This window comes from Salmo salar, chromosome 22 (assembly GCF_965601325.2).
Source record: "Salmo salar chromosome 22, fSalSal1, whole genome shotgun sequence".
NCBI classification, from domain to species: Eukaryota; Metazoa; Chordata; class Actinopteri; order Salmoniformes; family Salmonidae; genus Salmo; species Salmo salar.
The window spans coordinates 61,940,168-61,955,557 of NC_138312.1; the positions used below are offsets into that span (position 1 = coordinate 61,940,168).

The 15,390-nt window shown below is 47.8% G+C and overlaps 1 protein-coding gene across 1 annotated transcript in view; it reads right to left on the bottom strand.

The window, feature by feature from the left end:
- The window catches only part of cenpp (centromere protein P), a 191,083-nt gene that overhangs the window by 175,364 nt on the left and 329 nt on the right, over positions 1 to 15,390 (bottom strand). The window contains exons 2-5 of the mRNA XM_014168394.3: positions 15,089 to 15,229; positions 8,908 to 9,071; positions 5,756 to 5,844; positions 1,843 to 1,931 (exon numbers count right to left, since the gene is read on the bottom strand). Coding sequence (XP_014023869.3) covers positions 1,843 to 1,931; positions 5,756 to 5,844; positions 8,908 to 9,071; positions 15,089 to 15,229 — 483 coding nt within the window. The remainder of the gene's footprint in view (positions 1 to 1,842; positions 1,932 to 5,755; positions 5,845 to 8,907; positions 9,072 to 15,088; positions 15,230 to 15,390) is intronic.

Here is a 15,390-nt window from a genome sequence, read left to right on the forward strand (position 1 = left end):
CTCTGGGCAGTGGGCCTACTGGCCAGAACCAAACCCTCTGACCCGGTTTCAATGTTGCCCTCTGGGCAGTGGGCCTACTGGCCAGAACCAAACCCTCTGACCCGGTTTCAATGTTGCCCTCTGGGCAGTGGGCCTACTGGCCAGAACCAAACCCTCTGACCCGGTTTCAATGTTGCCCTCTGGGCAGTGGGCCTACTGGCTAGAACCAAACCCTCTGACCCGGTTTCAATGTTGCCCTCTGGGCAGTGGGCCTACTGGCCAGAACCAAACCCTCTGACCCGGTTTCAATGTTATGTTCCCCTCTCTCCACTGGGATTCTCTGCCTCTAACCCTATTACAGGGGCTGAGTCACTGGCTTACTGGTGTTCTTCCATGCCGTCCCTGGGAGGGGTGCATCACTTGAGTGGGTTGAGTCACTGACGTGGTCTTCCTGTCTGGGTTGGCGCCCCCCCTTGGGTTGTGCCGTGGAGGAGATCTTTGTGGGCTATACTCGGCCTTGTCTTAGGATGGTATGTTGGTGGTTGGAGATATCCCTCTAGTGGTGTGGGGGCTGGGCTTTGGCAAAGTGGGTGGGGTTATATCCTGCCTGTTTGGCCCTGTCCGGGGGTATCATCGGATTGGGCCACAGTGTCTCCTGACCCCTCCTGTCTCAGCCTCCAGTATTTATGCTGCATTAGTTTATGTGTCGGGGGGCTAGGGTCAGTCTGTTACATCTGGAGTATTTCTCTTGTCTTATCCGGTGTCCTGTGTGAATTTAAATATGCTCTCTTTAATTCTCTCTTTCTCTCTTTCTTTCTCTCGGAGGACCTGAGCCCTAGGACCATGCCTCAGGACTACCTGGCATGATGACTCCTTGCTGTCCCCAGTCCACCTGGCCGTGCTGCTGCTCCAGTTTCAACTGTTCTGCCTGCGGCTATGGAACCCTGACCTGTTCACCGGACGTGCTACCTGTCCCAGACCTGCTGTTTTCAACTCTCTAGAGACAGCAGGAGCGGTAGAGATACTCTCAATGATCGGCTATGAAAAAGCCAACTGACACTTACTCTTGAGTTGCTGACTTGTTGCACCCTCGACAACTACTATGATTATTATTATTTGACCATGCTGGTCATTTATGAACATTTTAACAGCTTGACCATGTTCTGTTATAATCTCCACCCGGCACAGCCAGAAGAGGACTGGCCACCCCTCATAGCCTGGTTCCTCTCTAGGTTTCTTCCTAGATTTTTGGCCTTTCTAGGGAGTTTTTCCTAGGGAGTTTTTCCTAGGGAGTTTTTCCTAGCCACCGTGCTTCTTTCACATGCATTGCTTGCTGTTTGGGGTTTTAGGCTGGGTTTCTGTACAGCACTTTGAGATATCAGCTGATGTAAGAAGGGCTATATAAATACATTTGATTTGATTTTGATTTGATTCAAACGAGCGTTTAGCAGAATCCTAAACAAACGAGCGTTTAGTAGAGTCCTAAACAAACGAGCGTTTAGTAGAGTCCTAAACAAACGAGCGTTTAGTAGAGTCCTAAACAAACGACCGTTTAGTAGAGTCCTAAACAAACGCGTGTTTAGTAGAGTCCTAAATAAACGACCGTTTAGTAGAGTCCTAAACAAACGAGCGTTTAGTAGAGTCCTAAACAAACGAGCGTTTAGTAGAGTCCTAAACAAACTAGCGTTTGTAATGACTTGCACCGGTAAGTAGTTAGGCCTACAGTGTGTCTTTATACCCTGACAGTAAAGATATTGATCGCTATTGATCGAGTGCGAGTATTACAACAGTAATAAAACTGTCAAAACAAAATTTAAAAAACGGGGACGTGTTAGAATACATTTTTCAACATCACGGCCTTACCCAGACACAAATTTACTGAAGTCCTTAAACTCAGTGCTGTCCATGACGATGTTGAGGTCAGTGATCGTCCTCACCAGGGTAGCATCCTCCTATGAGAAGGTCAAAGACATCAGTTAGCTTTAAACACTATCAATTACAGCCAATCATAATACAATTATATGATACACTGATCTGATACTTATTTAACAAAAGCAGACTTTGGTCTAAAATAATCCACAACCAGCAGTATTAGATAGCTGTCCATTGGTTTGGTCTAAAAGCATCTATAACCAGCAGTATTAGACAGTTGTCCATTGGTTTGGTCTAAAAGCATCTATAACCAGCAGTATTAGACCGTTGTCTATTGGAAATCTAAAATTGTACTTTATACTACTTGCTTTCCATTAAACAAAATGTTCTAGAATCCCTAAACTGAAGGGTGATGTGTCTGTTTCCTGTGTTGACTACATGCCCTCGCTTCAGTCTGCCATAAATATAGATCTACACTGGCCCCTTGTGTTGATGACCGCAGATAACAGGTTCATCCATTTCAACCCTTGAAGATATATAGGTCCTACTTACTACAGGCAACTTCTGGACAATATTTCTGTCAATTAAAAATGGCCAAACCAGCAAATATCCACCTTTTCGAGCTCAAAGACGATGGCCAAAGCTTTGCCATGACGTAGCACAATGATTTAAGTCAACAGATCATCGTTTCAGTGAAAGTATGATACATTCGGGCTTGACGTGACAAATCCAAACTGCTCACTTCATGCAAATCTCTGTGAATGCAGTGTCTTTCCTTATGATATGACGTACAAATTGTTATCAACCTACATTTCGTTTCAGGGCTGGGTATATGAATGTTACCATCCACCAGCATCGCATTGTTTATTAATCAGAAACAGGTTGCAAAGCTCTACCTCTTGGTGACTGAGATGAGCCAAACAGCCTTGTGTCTACTTGGCCTCCTTAGGCTGGGAGCTAATTCCAATACTGGGTAACTTTATAAACTGGTTTAATTAACAGTCTGAGGTCCTGAGCACTCTGGAGCAGGTTTTCATCAAGGATCTCGCTGTACTTTGCTCCGTTCATCTTTCCCCTCGATCCCGACTAGTCTTCCAGTCCGTGCCACTGAAAAACATCCCCACAGCATGATGCTACCACCGCCATGCTTCACCGTAGGGATGGTGCCAGGTTTCCTCAAGACATGACACTTGGCACTCAGGCCAAAGAGTTCAATCTTGGTTTCATCAGGCCAGAGAATCTTGTTTCTCATGGTCTGAGAGTCCTTTAGGTGCCTTTTGGCAAACTCCAAGAGGGCTGTCATGTGCCTTTTACTGAGGAATGGCTTCCACCTGGACACTCAACCATAAAGGCTTGATTGGTGGAGTGCTGCAGAGATGGTTGTCCTTTTGGAAGGTTCTCCCATCTACACAGAAGAACTCTGGAGCTCTGTCAGTGACCATCGGGTTCTTGGTCACGTCCCTGACCAAGGCCCTTCTTCCCTGATTGCTCAGTTTGGCCGGGCGGCCAGCTCTAGGAAGAGTCTTGGTGGTTTCAAACATCTTCAATTTAAGAATGATGGAGGCCACTGTGTTCTTGGGGACCTTCAAATGCTGCAGAAATGTTTTGGTACCCTTCCCCAGATCTGTGCCTCGACACAATCCTGTCTCTGAGCTCTAGGGACAATTCCTTCGACCTCATGGCCTGGTTTTTGCTCTGACATGCACTGTCAACTGTGGGACCTTTATATAGACAGGTGTGTGCCTTTCCAAATCATGTCAAATCAATTGAATTTACCACAGGTGGACTCCAATCAAGTTGTAGAAACATCTCAAGGATGATCAATGGAAACAGGATGCACCTGAGCTCAATTTCGAGTCTCATAGCAAAGGGTCTGAATACTTATGTAAATACGGTATGTTTTTTCATGTATTTTTTTTTTATTTGCTAAAACTTTCTAAAAACCTGTTTTGGCTTTGTCATTATGGGGTATTGTGATGTCATTATGGGGTATTGTGATGTCATTATGGGGTATTGTGATGTCATTATGGGGTATTGCGATGTCATTATGGGGTATTGTGTGTAGATTGATGAGGAATCTATTTTAGAATACGGCTGTAACGTAACAAAAATGTGGAAAAACTCAAGGGGTCTGAATACTTTCTGAAGGCATTTTATAAAATGATATAATTGTGTGATACGTATTTTTGCAAACCCAGTCCCCCCAAGATGAATGGTCTTGACCACAGAAGTTTTGCTTCACTAAACGCTCCACCGCTTTGATTTGTGTAAGGTTAGTGTCTATCCAGATAATGAAAAGGCAGCTCACAAAAGAAAATTCAAGGAACTTAGTTATATGTTATTTGTGGCGTGCATGATCACGAGCAGTCATTGTAGCCTATCATTTCACTTCCCCTGTGAGAACCACGACCACAAGCTGACTTGGCTCAGCTGTACCGCAGCCAAGACCTGCCAGCAGCCTACCTACCCAAAGGTTGCACTGTGTCTGCCAGCAGCCTACCTACCCAAAGGTTGCACCGTGTCTGCCAGCAGCCTACCTACCAAAGGTTGCACCGTGTCTGCCAGCGGCCTACCTACCAAAAGGTTGCACCGTGTCTGCCAGCGCCCTACCTACCAAAAAGGTAGGTAGGCTGCTTTCAATAGTTATCCATATTACCAGAGCGGCATCTTATTCTAACTATTCTATGGCGGATTCACGGCCCGCTATTTATGGAAGATGACAAAGCTTTGGAGATAACCATAGATGGTTAAGTCAAAAATACACAAAATATACAAAAGTATGTGGACACCCCTTCAAAATTAGTGGATTCGGCTATTTCAGCCACACCCGACGCTGACAGGTGTATAAAATTGAGCACACAGCCATGCAATCTCCATAGACAAACATTGGCAGTAGAATGGCCTTACTGAAGAGGTCAGTGACTTTCAACGTGGCACCGTCATAGGATGCCGCCTTTCCAACAAGTCAGTTCGTCAAATTTCTGCCCTGCTAGAGCTGCCCCCCGGGTCAACTGTAAGTGCTGTTATTGTGAAGTGGAAACGTCTAGGAGCAACAACGGCTCAGCCGTGAAGTGGTAGGCACCACAAAGTCACAAAATGGGACCGCTAAAGCGCATAAAGCGTAAAAATTGTCTGTCCTCGGCTGCAACACTCACTACCGAGTTCCAGACTGCCTCTGGAAGCAACGTCAACACAAGAACTGCTCGTCGGGATCTTCATGAAATGGGTTTCCATGACCGAGCAGCCGCACACAAGCCTAAGATCACCATGAACAATGCCAAGTGTCGGCTGGAGTGGTGTAAAGCTCGCCACCATTGGACTCTGGAGCAGTGGAAACTCGTTCTCTGGAGTGATGAATCACGCTTCACCATTTGGCAGTCCGACAGACGAATCTGGGTTTGGCGGATGCCAGGAGAACGCTACCTGCCCCAATGCATAGTGCCAACTGTAAAGTTTGGTGGAGGAAGAATAATTGAATAATGTTTTTCATGGGTTCAGGCCCCTTAGTTCCAATAAAGGGAAATCTTAACACTACAACATACAATGACTTTCCAGACAATTCTGTGCTCCCAACTTTATGGAACAGTTTGGGGAAGGGCCTTTCCTGTTCCAGCATGACAATGCCCCCGTGCACAAAACGAGGTCCACACAGAAATGGTTTGTCGAGATCCGTGTGGAACAACTTGACTGGCCTGCACATAGCCCTGACCTGAACCCATCGTCAGTTAAACTGCAGTTCCGAAGCAGAACTGTAGGAGCAGTCGAAGCTGTTATTTTAGACCGGAACCCTGGCCCTAAACGTACATTTCTTCTCTTGGACAGGAAATGACTGGGACCTCTTCTGGCTCAATAGCACCCCCCAGAGGCAATAGTTCAGAAAAGCCTTCCCAGACATTCTTCTCACCTGAACATCAGTGAGCTCAAACTCCACTTGGAAGTCTAAGAAGGAACAGTGGCCCGTCAGCCTGTGTTGTTGCACCATCTTCTTGTCGCCTTAGAAGAGGGCAGAGGAAAAACATGAGATTATACCAAAGATATCCCCCAAACTTTAGCTCTTAAATCTATTCATCTTTCTTCAATTCCTCGCATCCTCGCTCCTCACCTCCTTGGCTCCTTCCCAAAACAGATTGGAGAAAGTCTGAGAGCTTTGGACCTTCTCCTCCAATACAGTTGAGGTGGCAAGGAGATGAGGAATCGTGGAAAGATGAATTGAGATAGAGCCCTTATCTTTGTATAGACCGGGGGAAGACAACCCTGTTCCTGGAGTGCTGCCGGTATTGCAGGGTTTCGTTCCAACTAGGCACCACATCTGAGCTACGCTGATCAGTTGAGCGATGGACTAAATTTAAACTCACCTGGTCTTCCATGTTGGTTAAATCAAAACCATGAAGTGGAGTACGGCACTCCAGGACCAGGATTGCCTAGTCCTTCCCCTAATCTTAACCCTACCACTACTCCTACCACTACTCCTACCACTACTCCTACCACTACTCCTACCACTAGTCCTACCACTACTCCTACCACTACTCCTACCACTAGTCCTACCCCTAGTCCTTCCCCTAATCTTAACCCTACCACTACTCCTACCACTAGCCCTACCCCTAGTCCTACCACTACTCCTACCACTAGCCCTACCCCTAGCCCTACCACTACTCCTACCCCTAGCCCTACCACTACTCCTACCCCTAGCCCTACCACTACTCCTACCACTAGCCCTACCCCTAGCCCTAGCCCTAGACGTAGACCTACTCCCACCCCTACTCCTACCACTAGCCCTACCACTACTCCTACCACTAGCCCTACCCCTAGCCCTAGCCCTAGACGTAGACCTACTCCCACCCCTACTCCTACCACTAGCCCTACCACTACTCCTACCACTAGCCCTACCCCTAGCCCTACCCCTAGTCCCACCCCTAGTCCTAGACCTAGCCCTACCACTAGTCCTACCCCTAGTCCTACCCCTAGCCCTACCCCTAGTCCCACCCCTAGTCCTACCACTAGTCCCACCCCTAGTCCCACCCCTAGTCCCACCCCTAATCTTAACCCTACCACTACTCCTACCACTACTCCTACCCCTAGCCCTAGCCCTACCCCTAGCCCTAGCCCTACCCCTAGCCCTAGCCCTAGACGTAGACCTACTCCCACCCCTACTCCTACCACTAGCCCTACCACTACTCCTACCACTAGCCCTACCCCTAGCCCTACCACTAGTCCTACCCCTAGTCCTACCACTAGTCCTTCCCCTAGCCCTACCCCTAGTCCCACCCCTAGTCCTAGACCTAGCCCTACCACTAGTCCTACCCCTAGTCCTACCCCTAGTCCTACCACTAGTCCTTCCCCTAGTCCTACCCCTAGTCCCACCCCTAGTCCCACCCCTAGTCCCACCCCTAATCTTAACCCTACCACTACTCCTACCACTAGCCCTACCCCTAGCCCTACCACTAGTCCTTCCCCTAGCCCTACCACTAGCCCTACCCCTAGTCCTAGCCCTAGTCCTTCCCCTAGCCCTACCACTAGCCCTACCCCTAGTCCTACCCCTAGTCCTACCCCTAGTCCCACCCCTAATCTTAACCCTACCACTACTCCTACCACTAGCCCTACCCCTAGTCCCACCCCTAATCTTAACCCTACCACTACTCCTACCACTAGCCCTACCACTAGCCCTACCCCTAGTCCTTCCCCTAGCCCTACCCCTAGTCCTACCCCTAGTCCCACCCCTAATCTTAACCCTACCACTACTCCTACCACTAGCCCTACCACTAGCCCTACCCCTAGTCCTTCCCCTAGCCCTACCACTAGCCCTACCCCTAGTCCTAGCCCTACCCCTAGACCTAGCCCTACCCCTAGACCTACACCTAGTCCTAGACCTAGCCTTACCCCTAGTCCTACCCCTAGTCCTAGACCTAGACCTAGCCCTACCCCTAGACCTAGTCGTAGACCTAGTCGTACCCCTAGTCCTTCCCCTAATCTTAACCCTACCACTAGTCGTAGTCCTACCCCTAGTCCTACCCCTAGTGCCACCCCTAGTCCTACCCCTAGTCCCACCCCTAGCCCCACCCCTAGTCCCACCCCTAGCCCCACCCCTAGTACCACCCCTAGCCCTACTACCACCCCTAGCCCTACCCCTAGTCGTAGACCTACCCCTAGACCTACCCCTAGTCGTAGACCTAGACCTAGCCCTAGCCCTATCCCTAGACCTAGCCCTACCCCTAGACCTAGACCTAGCCCTACCCCTAGACCTAGCCCTACACCTAGACCTAGACCTAGCCCTACCCCTAGACCTAGTCCTACACCTAGACCTAGACCTAGCCCTACCCCTAGACCTAGCCCTACCCCTAGCCCTAGACCTAGCCCTACCCCTAGACCTAGCCCTATCCCTACCCCTAGACCTAGCCCTACCCCTAGACCTAGACCTAGCCCTACCCCTAGACCTAGCCCTACCCCTAGACCTAGACCTAGCCCTACCCCTAGACCTAGCCCTACCCCTAGCCCTAGCCGCCTATCCCTACCCCTAGACCTAGCCCCCCTGACTGCCCTACCCCTAGACCTAGCCCTACCCCTAGACCTAGACCTAGCCCTACCCCTAGACCTAGCCCTACCCCTAGACCTAGACCTAGCCCTACCCCTAGACCTAGCCCTACCCCTAGACCTACACCTAGTCCTAGACCTAGCCCTACCCCTAGACGTAGACCTAGTCCTACCCCTAGACCTAGCCCTACCCCTAGACCTAGTCCTACCCCAGCCTAGACCTAGCCCTACCCCTAGACCTAGCCCTACCCCTAGACCTACACCTAGTCCTAGACCTAGCCCTACCCCTAGACGTAGACCTAGTCCTACCCCTAGACCTAGTCCTACCCCTAGTCGTAGACCTAGCCCTACCCCTAGTCGTAGACCTCTAGTCCTACACCTAGTCGTAGACCTAGCCCTACCCCTAGTCGTAGACCTAGCCCTACCCTAGTCGTAGACCTAGTCCTACCCCTACCCCTAGACCTAGTCCTACCCCTAGCCGTAGTACTAGACCTCGTCAAAGGAGTAGTTATAAAGAATGACAGTTACTTTTCTCCACAGTCTTCACACAGCAGTTGGCAAGAACGATTCCGTTTATCTTGGTCTGTCTGATGAGATCTTCCTCCATCTCCATTATCTCAGTCTTCAGGTGAGCTGTGATGTCTCTCTGACTCTTCCCAGTCTCCTTCTCCTGATGTCCTGTCATGACCAACCTGTGTGTCGGGGGAAGCATCATCATCATCATCATCATCATCATCAATGAATCAACTGGTCCTGTGTGGCTCAGTTGGTAGAGCCATGCATGCAATGCCAGCATTGTGGGTTCGATTCCCATGGGGGGGGATTACGGAGTTACAATTCATATAAGGAAATCAGTCAATTGAAATTAATTAATTAGGCCCTAATCTATGGATTTCACATGACTGGGAATACAGATATGCATCTGTTGGTCATAGATACCTTAAAAAAAAAATGTTAAAAGTGGTGTGGATAAAAAAAAAAAAACAGTCAGTATCTGGTGTGACCACCATTTACCTCACGCAGCGCGACACATCTCCTTCACATAGAGTTGATCAGGCTTTTGATTGTGGCCTGTGGAATGTTGTCCCACTCCTCTATAAATGGCTGTACGAAGTTGCTGGATATTGGACCTAACTCGAACACGCTGTCGTACATGTCGACCCAGAGCATCCCAAACATGCTCAATGGGCGACATGTCTGGTGAGTATGCAGGCCATGGAATAACTGGGACATTTTCAGCTTCCAGAAATTGTATCTCTGTGCATTCAAGTTGCCATTGATAAAATGCAATTGTGTTCGTTGTCCGTAGCTTATGCCAGACATGTGGTCTGCGGTTGTGAGGCCAGTTGGATGTACTGCCAAATTCTCTGAGGCGGCTTATGGTAGAGAAATTAACATTCGAATTTTCTGGCAACAGCTCTGGTGGATATTCCTGCAGTCAGCATGCCAATTGCACTGCTCCCTCTAATCTTGAGACATCTGTGGCATTATGTTGTGTGACAAAACGGCACATTTTAGAGTGGCCTTTTATTACACGGGGTGGACCAGTGTAACGATCATGCCGTTTAAAATCAGCTTCTTGATATTCCACACCAGCTCATGAAACCAACACTTTATATGTTGCGTTTATATTTTTTGTTCAATTTAGTAAATCAGTTTAGTACATACACATTGGCGGCACTTCCGTAGCAGTACGACTGGCCGATTTGAGGTCAACATGTCAGAAAATGAAAAATCGGGGAAACCGTAAGTGTTCGTAGAGTGCCGGGAGGCTGTAAAAGCCATCAACCACATGCCGCGATCACACGCTGGTCGGAACTAGAAAATGTGTTAATTTCCAATATGTTCAGGGTGTAGTCTAGCGCAAGGGGTTACGCCGGTAGTCTGGCGCGAGGGGTTACGCCGGTAGTCTGGCGCGAGGGGTTACGCCGGTAGTCTGGCGCGAGGGGTTACGCCGGTAGTCTGGCGCGAGGGGTTACGCCGGTAGTCTGGCGCGAGGGGTTACGCCGGTAGTCTGGCGCGAGGGGTTACGCCGGTAGTCTGGCGCGAGGGGTTACGCCGGTAGTCTAGCGCGAGGGGTTACGCCGGTAGTCTGGCGCGAGGGGTTACACCGGTAGTCTGGCGCGAGGGGTTACGCCGGTAGTCTAGCGCGAGGGGTTACGCCGGTAGTCTAGCGCGAGGGGTTACGCCGGTAGTCTAGCGCGAGGGGTTACGCCGGTAGTCTAGCGCGAGGGGTTATAACAGTAGTCTAGCGCGAGGGGTTATAACAGTAGTCTAGCGCGAGGGGTTATAACAGTAGTCTAGCGTGAGGGGTTATGTCAGTAGTCTAGCGTGAGGGTTATAACAGTAGTCTAGCGTGAGGGGTTATAACAGTAGTCTAGCGTGAGGGGTTATAACTGTAGTCTAGCGTGAGGGGTTATAACAGTAGTCTAGCGTGAGGGGTTATAACAGTAGTCTAGCGTGAGGGGTTATAACAGTAGTCTAGCGTGAGGGGTTATAACAGTAGTCTAGCGTGAGGGGTTACACCAGTAGTCTAGCGCGAGGGGTTATAACAGTAGTCTAGTGTGAGGGGTTATGTAGGTAGTCTAGTGTGAGGGGTTATGTCAGTAGTCTAGTGTGAGGGGTTACGCCGGTAGTCTAGCGCGAGGGGTTACGCCGGTAGTCTAGCGCGAGGGGTTATAACAGTAGTCTAGCGTGAGGGGTTATAACAGTAGTCTAGCGCGAGGGGTTATAACAGTAGTCTAGCGTAAGGGGTTATGTCAGTAGTCTAGCGTGAGGGGTTATAACAGTAGTCTAGCGTGAGGGGTTATAACAGTAGTCTAGCGTGAGGGGTTATAACAGTAGTCTAGCGTGAGGGGTTATAACAGTAGTCTAGCGCGAGGGGTTATAACAGTAGTCTAGCGCGAGGGGTTATAACAGTAGTCTAGCGCGAGGGGTTATAACAGTAGTCTAGCGCGAGGGGTTATAACAGTAGTCTAGCGTGAGGGGTTATGTCAGTAGTCTAGCGTGAGGGGTTATGTCAGTAGTCTAGCGTGAGGGGTTATAACAGTAGTCTAGCGTGAGGGGTTATGTCAGTAGTCTAGCGTGAGGGGTTATGTCAGTAGTCTAGCGTGAGGGGTTATGTCAGTAGTCTAGTGTGAGGGGTTATGTCAGTAGTCTAGTGTGAGGGGTTATGTCAGTAGTCTAGTGTGAGGGGTTATGTCAGTAGTCTAGTGCGAGGGGTTATGTCAGTAGTCTAGTGCGAGGGGTTATGTCAGTAGTCTAGTGCGAGGGGTTATAACAGTAGTCTAGTGCGAGGGGTTATAACAGTAGTCTAGTGCGAGGGGTTATAACAGTAGTGTAGTGCGAGGGGTTATAACAGTAGTCTAGTGTGAGGGGTTATAACAGTAGTCTAGTGTGAGGGGTTATAACAGTAGTCTAGTGTGAGGGGTTATAACAGTAGTCTAGTGTGAGGGGTTATAACAGTAGTCTAGTGCGAGGGGTTATAACAGTAGTCTAGTGTGAGGGGTTATAACAGTAGTCTAGTGTGAGGGGTTATAACAGTAGTCTAGTGTGAGGGGTTATAACAGTAGTCTAGTGTGAGGGGTTATAACAGTAGTCTAGTGTGAGGGGTTATAACAGTAGTCCAGTGTGAGGGGTTATAACAGTAGTCTAGTGTGAGGGGTTATAACAGTAGTCCAGTGTGAGGGGTTATAACAGTAGTCTAGTGTGAGGGGTTATAACAGTAGTCCAGTGTGAGGTGCAGGAATAATGAAAAGTGAACCTGTGGAGCTTTGTGTTCACATTGACTTAAAAAAGGGAACCGGATCGAGGTATTGAAGCGAACCACCTGTCGAGATGGTCTCAGTTTGGTTCCTACAGGGGCTCTTTTCCAGGGGTCTGAGTTCCCATAACCCCTCACACTAGACAAGTTGTTTTGTATTACTTTCTTTAAAAATCAGCAAAGGCCACCGAGTTCACCCTAACTGGTTATAGTTCAACGAATCAGCAAAATCAGAAATGTGACCGTTTCCTAGTTCCCACTAGCATATGAACACAGCATGACACTTCACCGGCTGCAGAGCTTCGTTTCACTACGGATTCGCTTCGATTTGGAGAAACGGGCTTGGAGCTCATAGGAGTCGTGGATCGTGGTAAAAACATGTAGCTAATGTCCGCCCAGCATCATTTTCTATTTTTACCAATGACCTGCCGCTGGCGTTAAACAAAGCATGTGTGTCCATGTATACTGATGACTCATCCATATACGCATCTGCAACCACAGCTAATGAAGTCACTGAAACCTTTAACAAAGAGTTGCAGTCTGTTTTGGAATGGGTGGCCAGCAATAAACTGGTCCTGAACATCTCTAAAACTAAGAGCATTGTATTTGGTACAAATCATTCCCTAAGTTCTAGACCTCAGCTGAATCTGGTAATGAATGGTGTGGCTGTTGAGCAAGTTGAGGAGACTAAATTACTTGGTCTTACCCTAAGACTGTAAACTGTCATGGTCAAAACATATAGATTCAATGGTTGTAAAGATGGGGAGAGGTCTGTCCGTAATAAAGAGATGCTCTGCTTTTGACGCCACACTCCAAAAAGCAAGTTCTGCAGGCTCTAGTTTTGTCTAATCTTGATTGTGGTCCAGTCGTGTGGTCCAGTGCTGCAAGGAAAGACCTAGTTAAGCTGCAGCTGGCCCAGAACAGAGCATCACGTCTTGCTCTTCATTGTAATCAGAGGGCTGATATAAATACTATGCTACCAGTCTCTCTTGGTTAAGAGTTGAGGAGAGACTGACTGCATCACTTCTTCTTTTTATAAGAAACATTAATGTGTTAAATCCCAAATTGTTTGCATAGTCAACATACACGCAACTCTGACACACACACTTACCCCACCAGACATGCCACCAGGGGCCTTTTCATAGTCCCCAAATCCAGAACAAATTCAAGAAAGCGTACAGTATTATATAGAGCCCTTATTGCATGGAACTTCCTTCCATCTCATATTGCTCAAATAAACAGCAACCCTGGTTTAAAAAACAGATAAAGCAACGCCTCACGGCACAACGCCTCACGGCACAACGCCTCACGGCACAACGCCTCACGGCACAACACCTCACGGCACAACACCTCACGGCACAACACCTCACGGCACAACACCTCACGGCACAACACCTCGCAGCACAACACCTCGCAGCACAACACCTCGCAGCACAACACCTCGCAGCACAACGCCTCTCCCCCATGTGACCTACTTGTTGTGTGTATGAACTGATAGACACACACACACACACACACACACACACACACACACACACACACACACACACACACACACACACACACACACACACACACACACACACACACACACACACACACACACACACACACACACACACACACACACACACACACACACACACACACACACACACGTTAATGTTTTTAAAATGTATGTAAATTGTATTTTGTCTGCGATGTCTTTTTTTCGTTGTGTCAGACCCCAGTAAGACAAGCTGTCGGGGATTCTAATAAATCAAATTATTATTAAATTAAATGTGCGTTTCACCGGAGCACCGTCACACATTCAGATAAATCAACTCATTATGAAACTTCAATCAATTGAATAAACTACGGCAAAAACCAAAAACGGCCCCCGGACCAGTGGTGTAAAGTACTTCAGTAAAAATACTTGAAAGTACTACTTAAGTAGTTTTTTGGAGTATCTGTACTTTACTATTTTTTATTTTTTACAACTTTTCTTCAATACATTCCTAAAGAAAGAAAATAATGTACATTTTACTCCATACATTTTCCCTGACACACAAAGTACTCGTTACATTTTGAATGCTTAGCAGGACAGGGAAATTGTAAAATGGACATGCTTATCAAGAGAACATCCCTGGTCATCCCTACCGCCTCTGATCTGGAGGACTCACTAAACAGAGAACATCCCTGGTCGTCCCTACTGCCTCTGATCTGGAGGACTCACTAAACAGAGAACATCCCTGGTCATCCCTACTGCCTCTGATCTGGAGGACTCACTAAACAGAGAACATCCCTACTGCCTCTGATCTGGAGGACTCACTAAACAGAGAACATCCCTGGTCGTCCCTACTGCCTCTGATCTGGAGGACTCACTAAACAGAGAACATCCCTGGTCATCCCTACTGCCTCTGATCTGGAGTACACACTAAACAGAGAACATCCCTGGTCATCCCTACTGTCTCTGATCTGGAGGACTCACTAAACAGAGAACATCCCTGGTCATCCCTACTGCCTCTGATCTGGAGGACTCACTAAACAGAGAACATCCCTGGTCATCCCTACTGCCTCTGATCTGGAGGACTCACTAAACAGAGAACATCCCTGGTCGTCCCTACTGCCTCTGATCTGGTCTGCGCCCCCTGGCTATCTGTACATTTTTAAAACAAGAAAATGGTGCCATCTGCTTTGCTTAGTAAGAAATTTTAAATGACTTATACTTTTACACTTACTACAAGTATATTTTAGCAATTACATTTACTTTTGATACTTAAGTATATTTAAAAACCAAAATACTTTTAGAGACTTTTACTGAAGTAGTATTTTACTGTGTGACTTTCACTTTTACTCGAGTCATTTTCTATTAAAAAGGTACCTTTTACTTGTATACCAATTGTGTACTTTTCCCACCACTGTCCAGGACCGAGTTGGAGTATTTCTGTCCTAATGTCAACTCACAGAGCATGTTGCATGTGTCCTCCTGCAAGCTTCAGAACCATCTCTCGTTCATTCTCGTCCTGTTGGCTTTGCAGTGCTGCAATCTCCTCTCGGACTGCTTTGATTTGAGCCTCGTAAACTTTTTCCAGACTCTTCTTCATTCTGCAAAGAAATCAAAAGGGGCTTAGATTGGCAACTTCTTGCAAAAGCAAACAAGAGAGTTAGCTTGTTATTCTCAATAAATACCCGTCATGTAGCTATCACACTTATCTAATCAATGATACACGAACTAGTTAACTGAACACAGCTAGCTCATCTATATT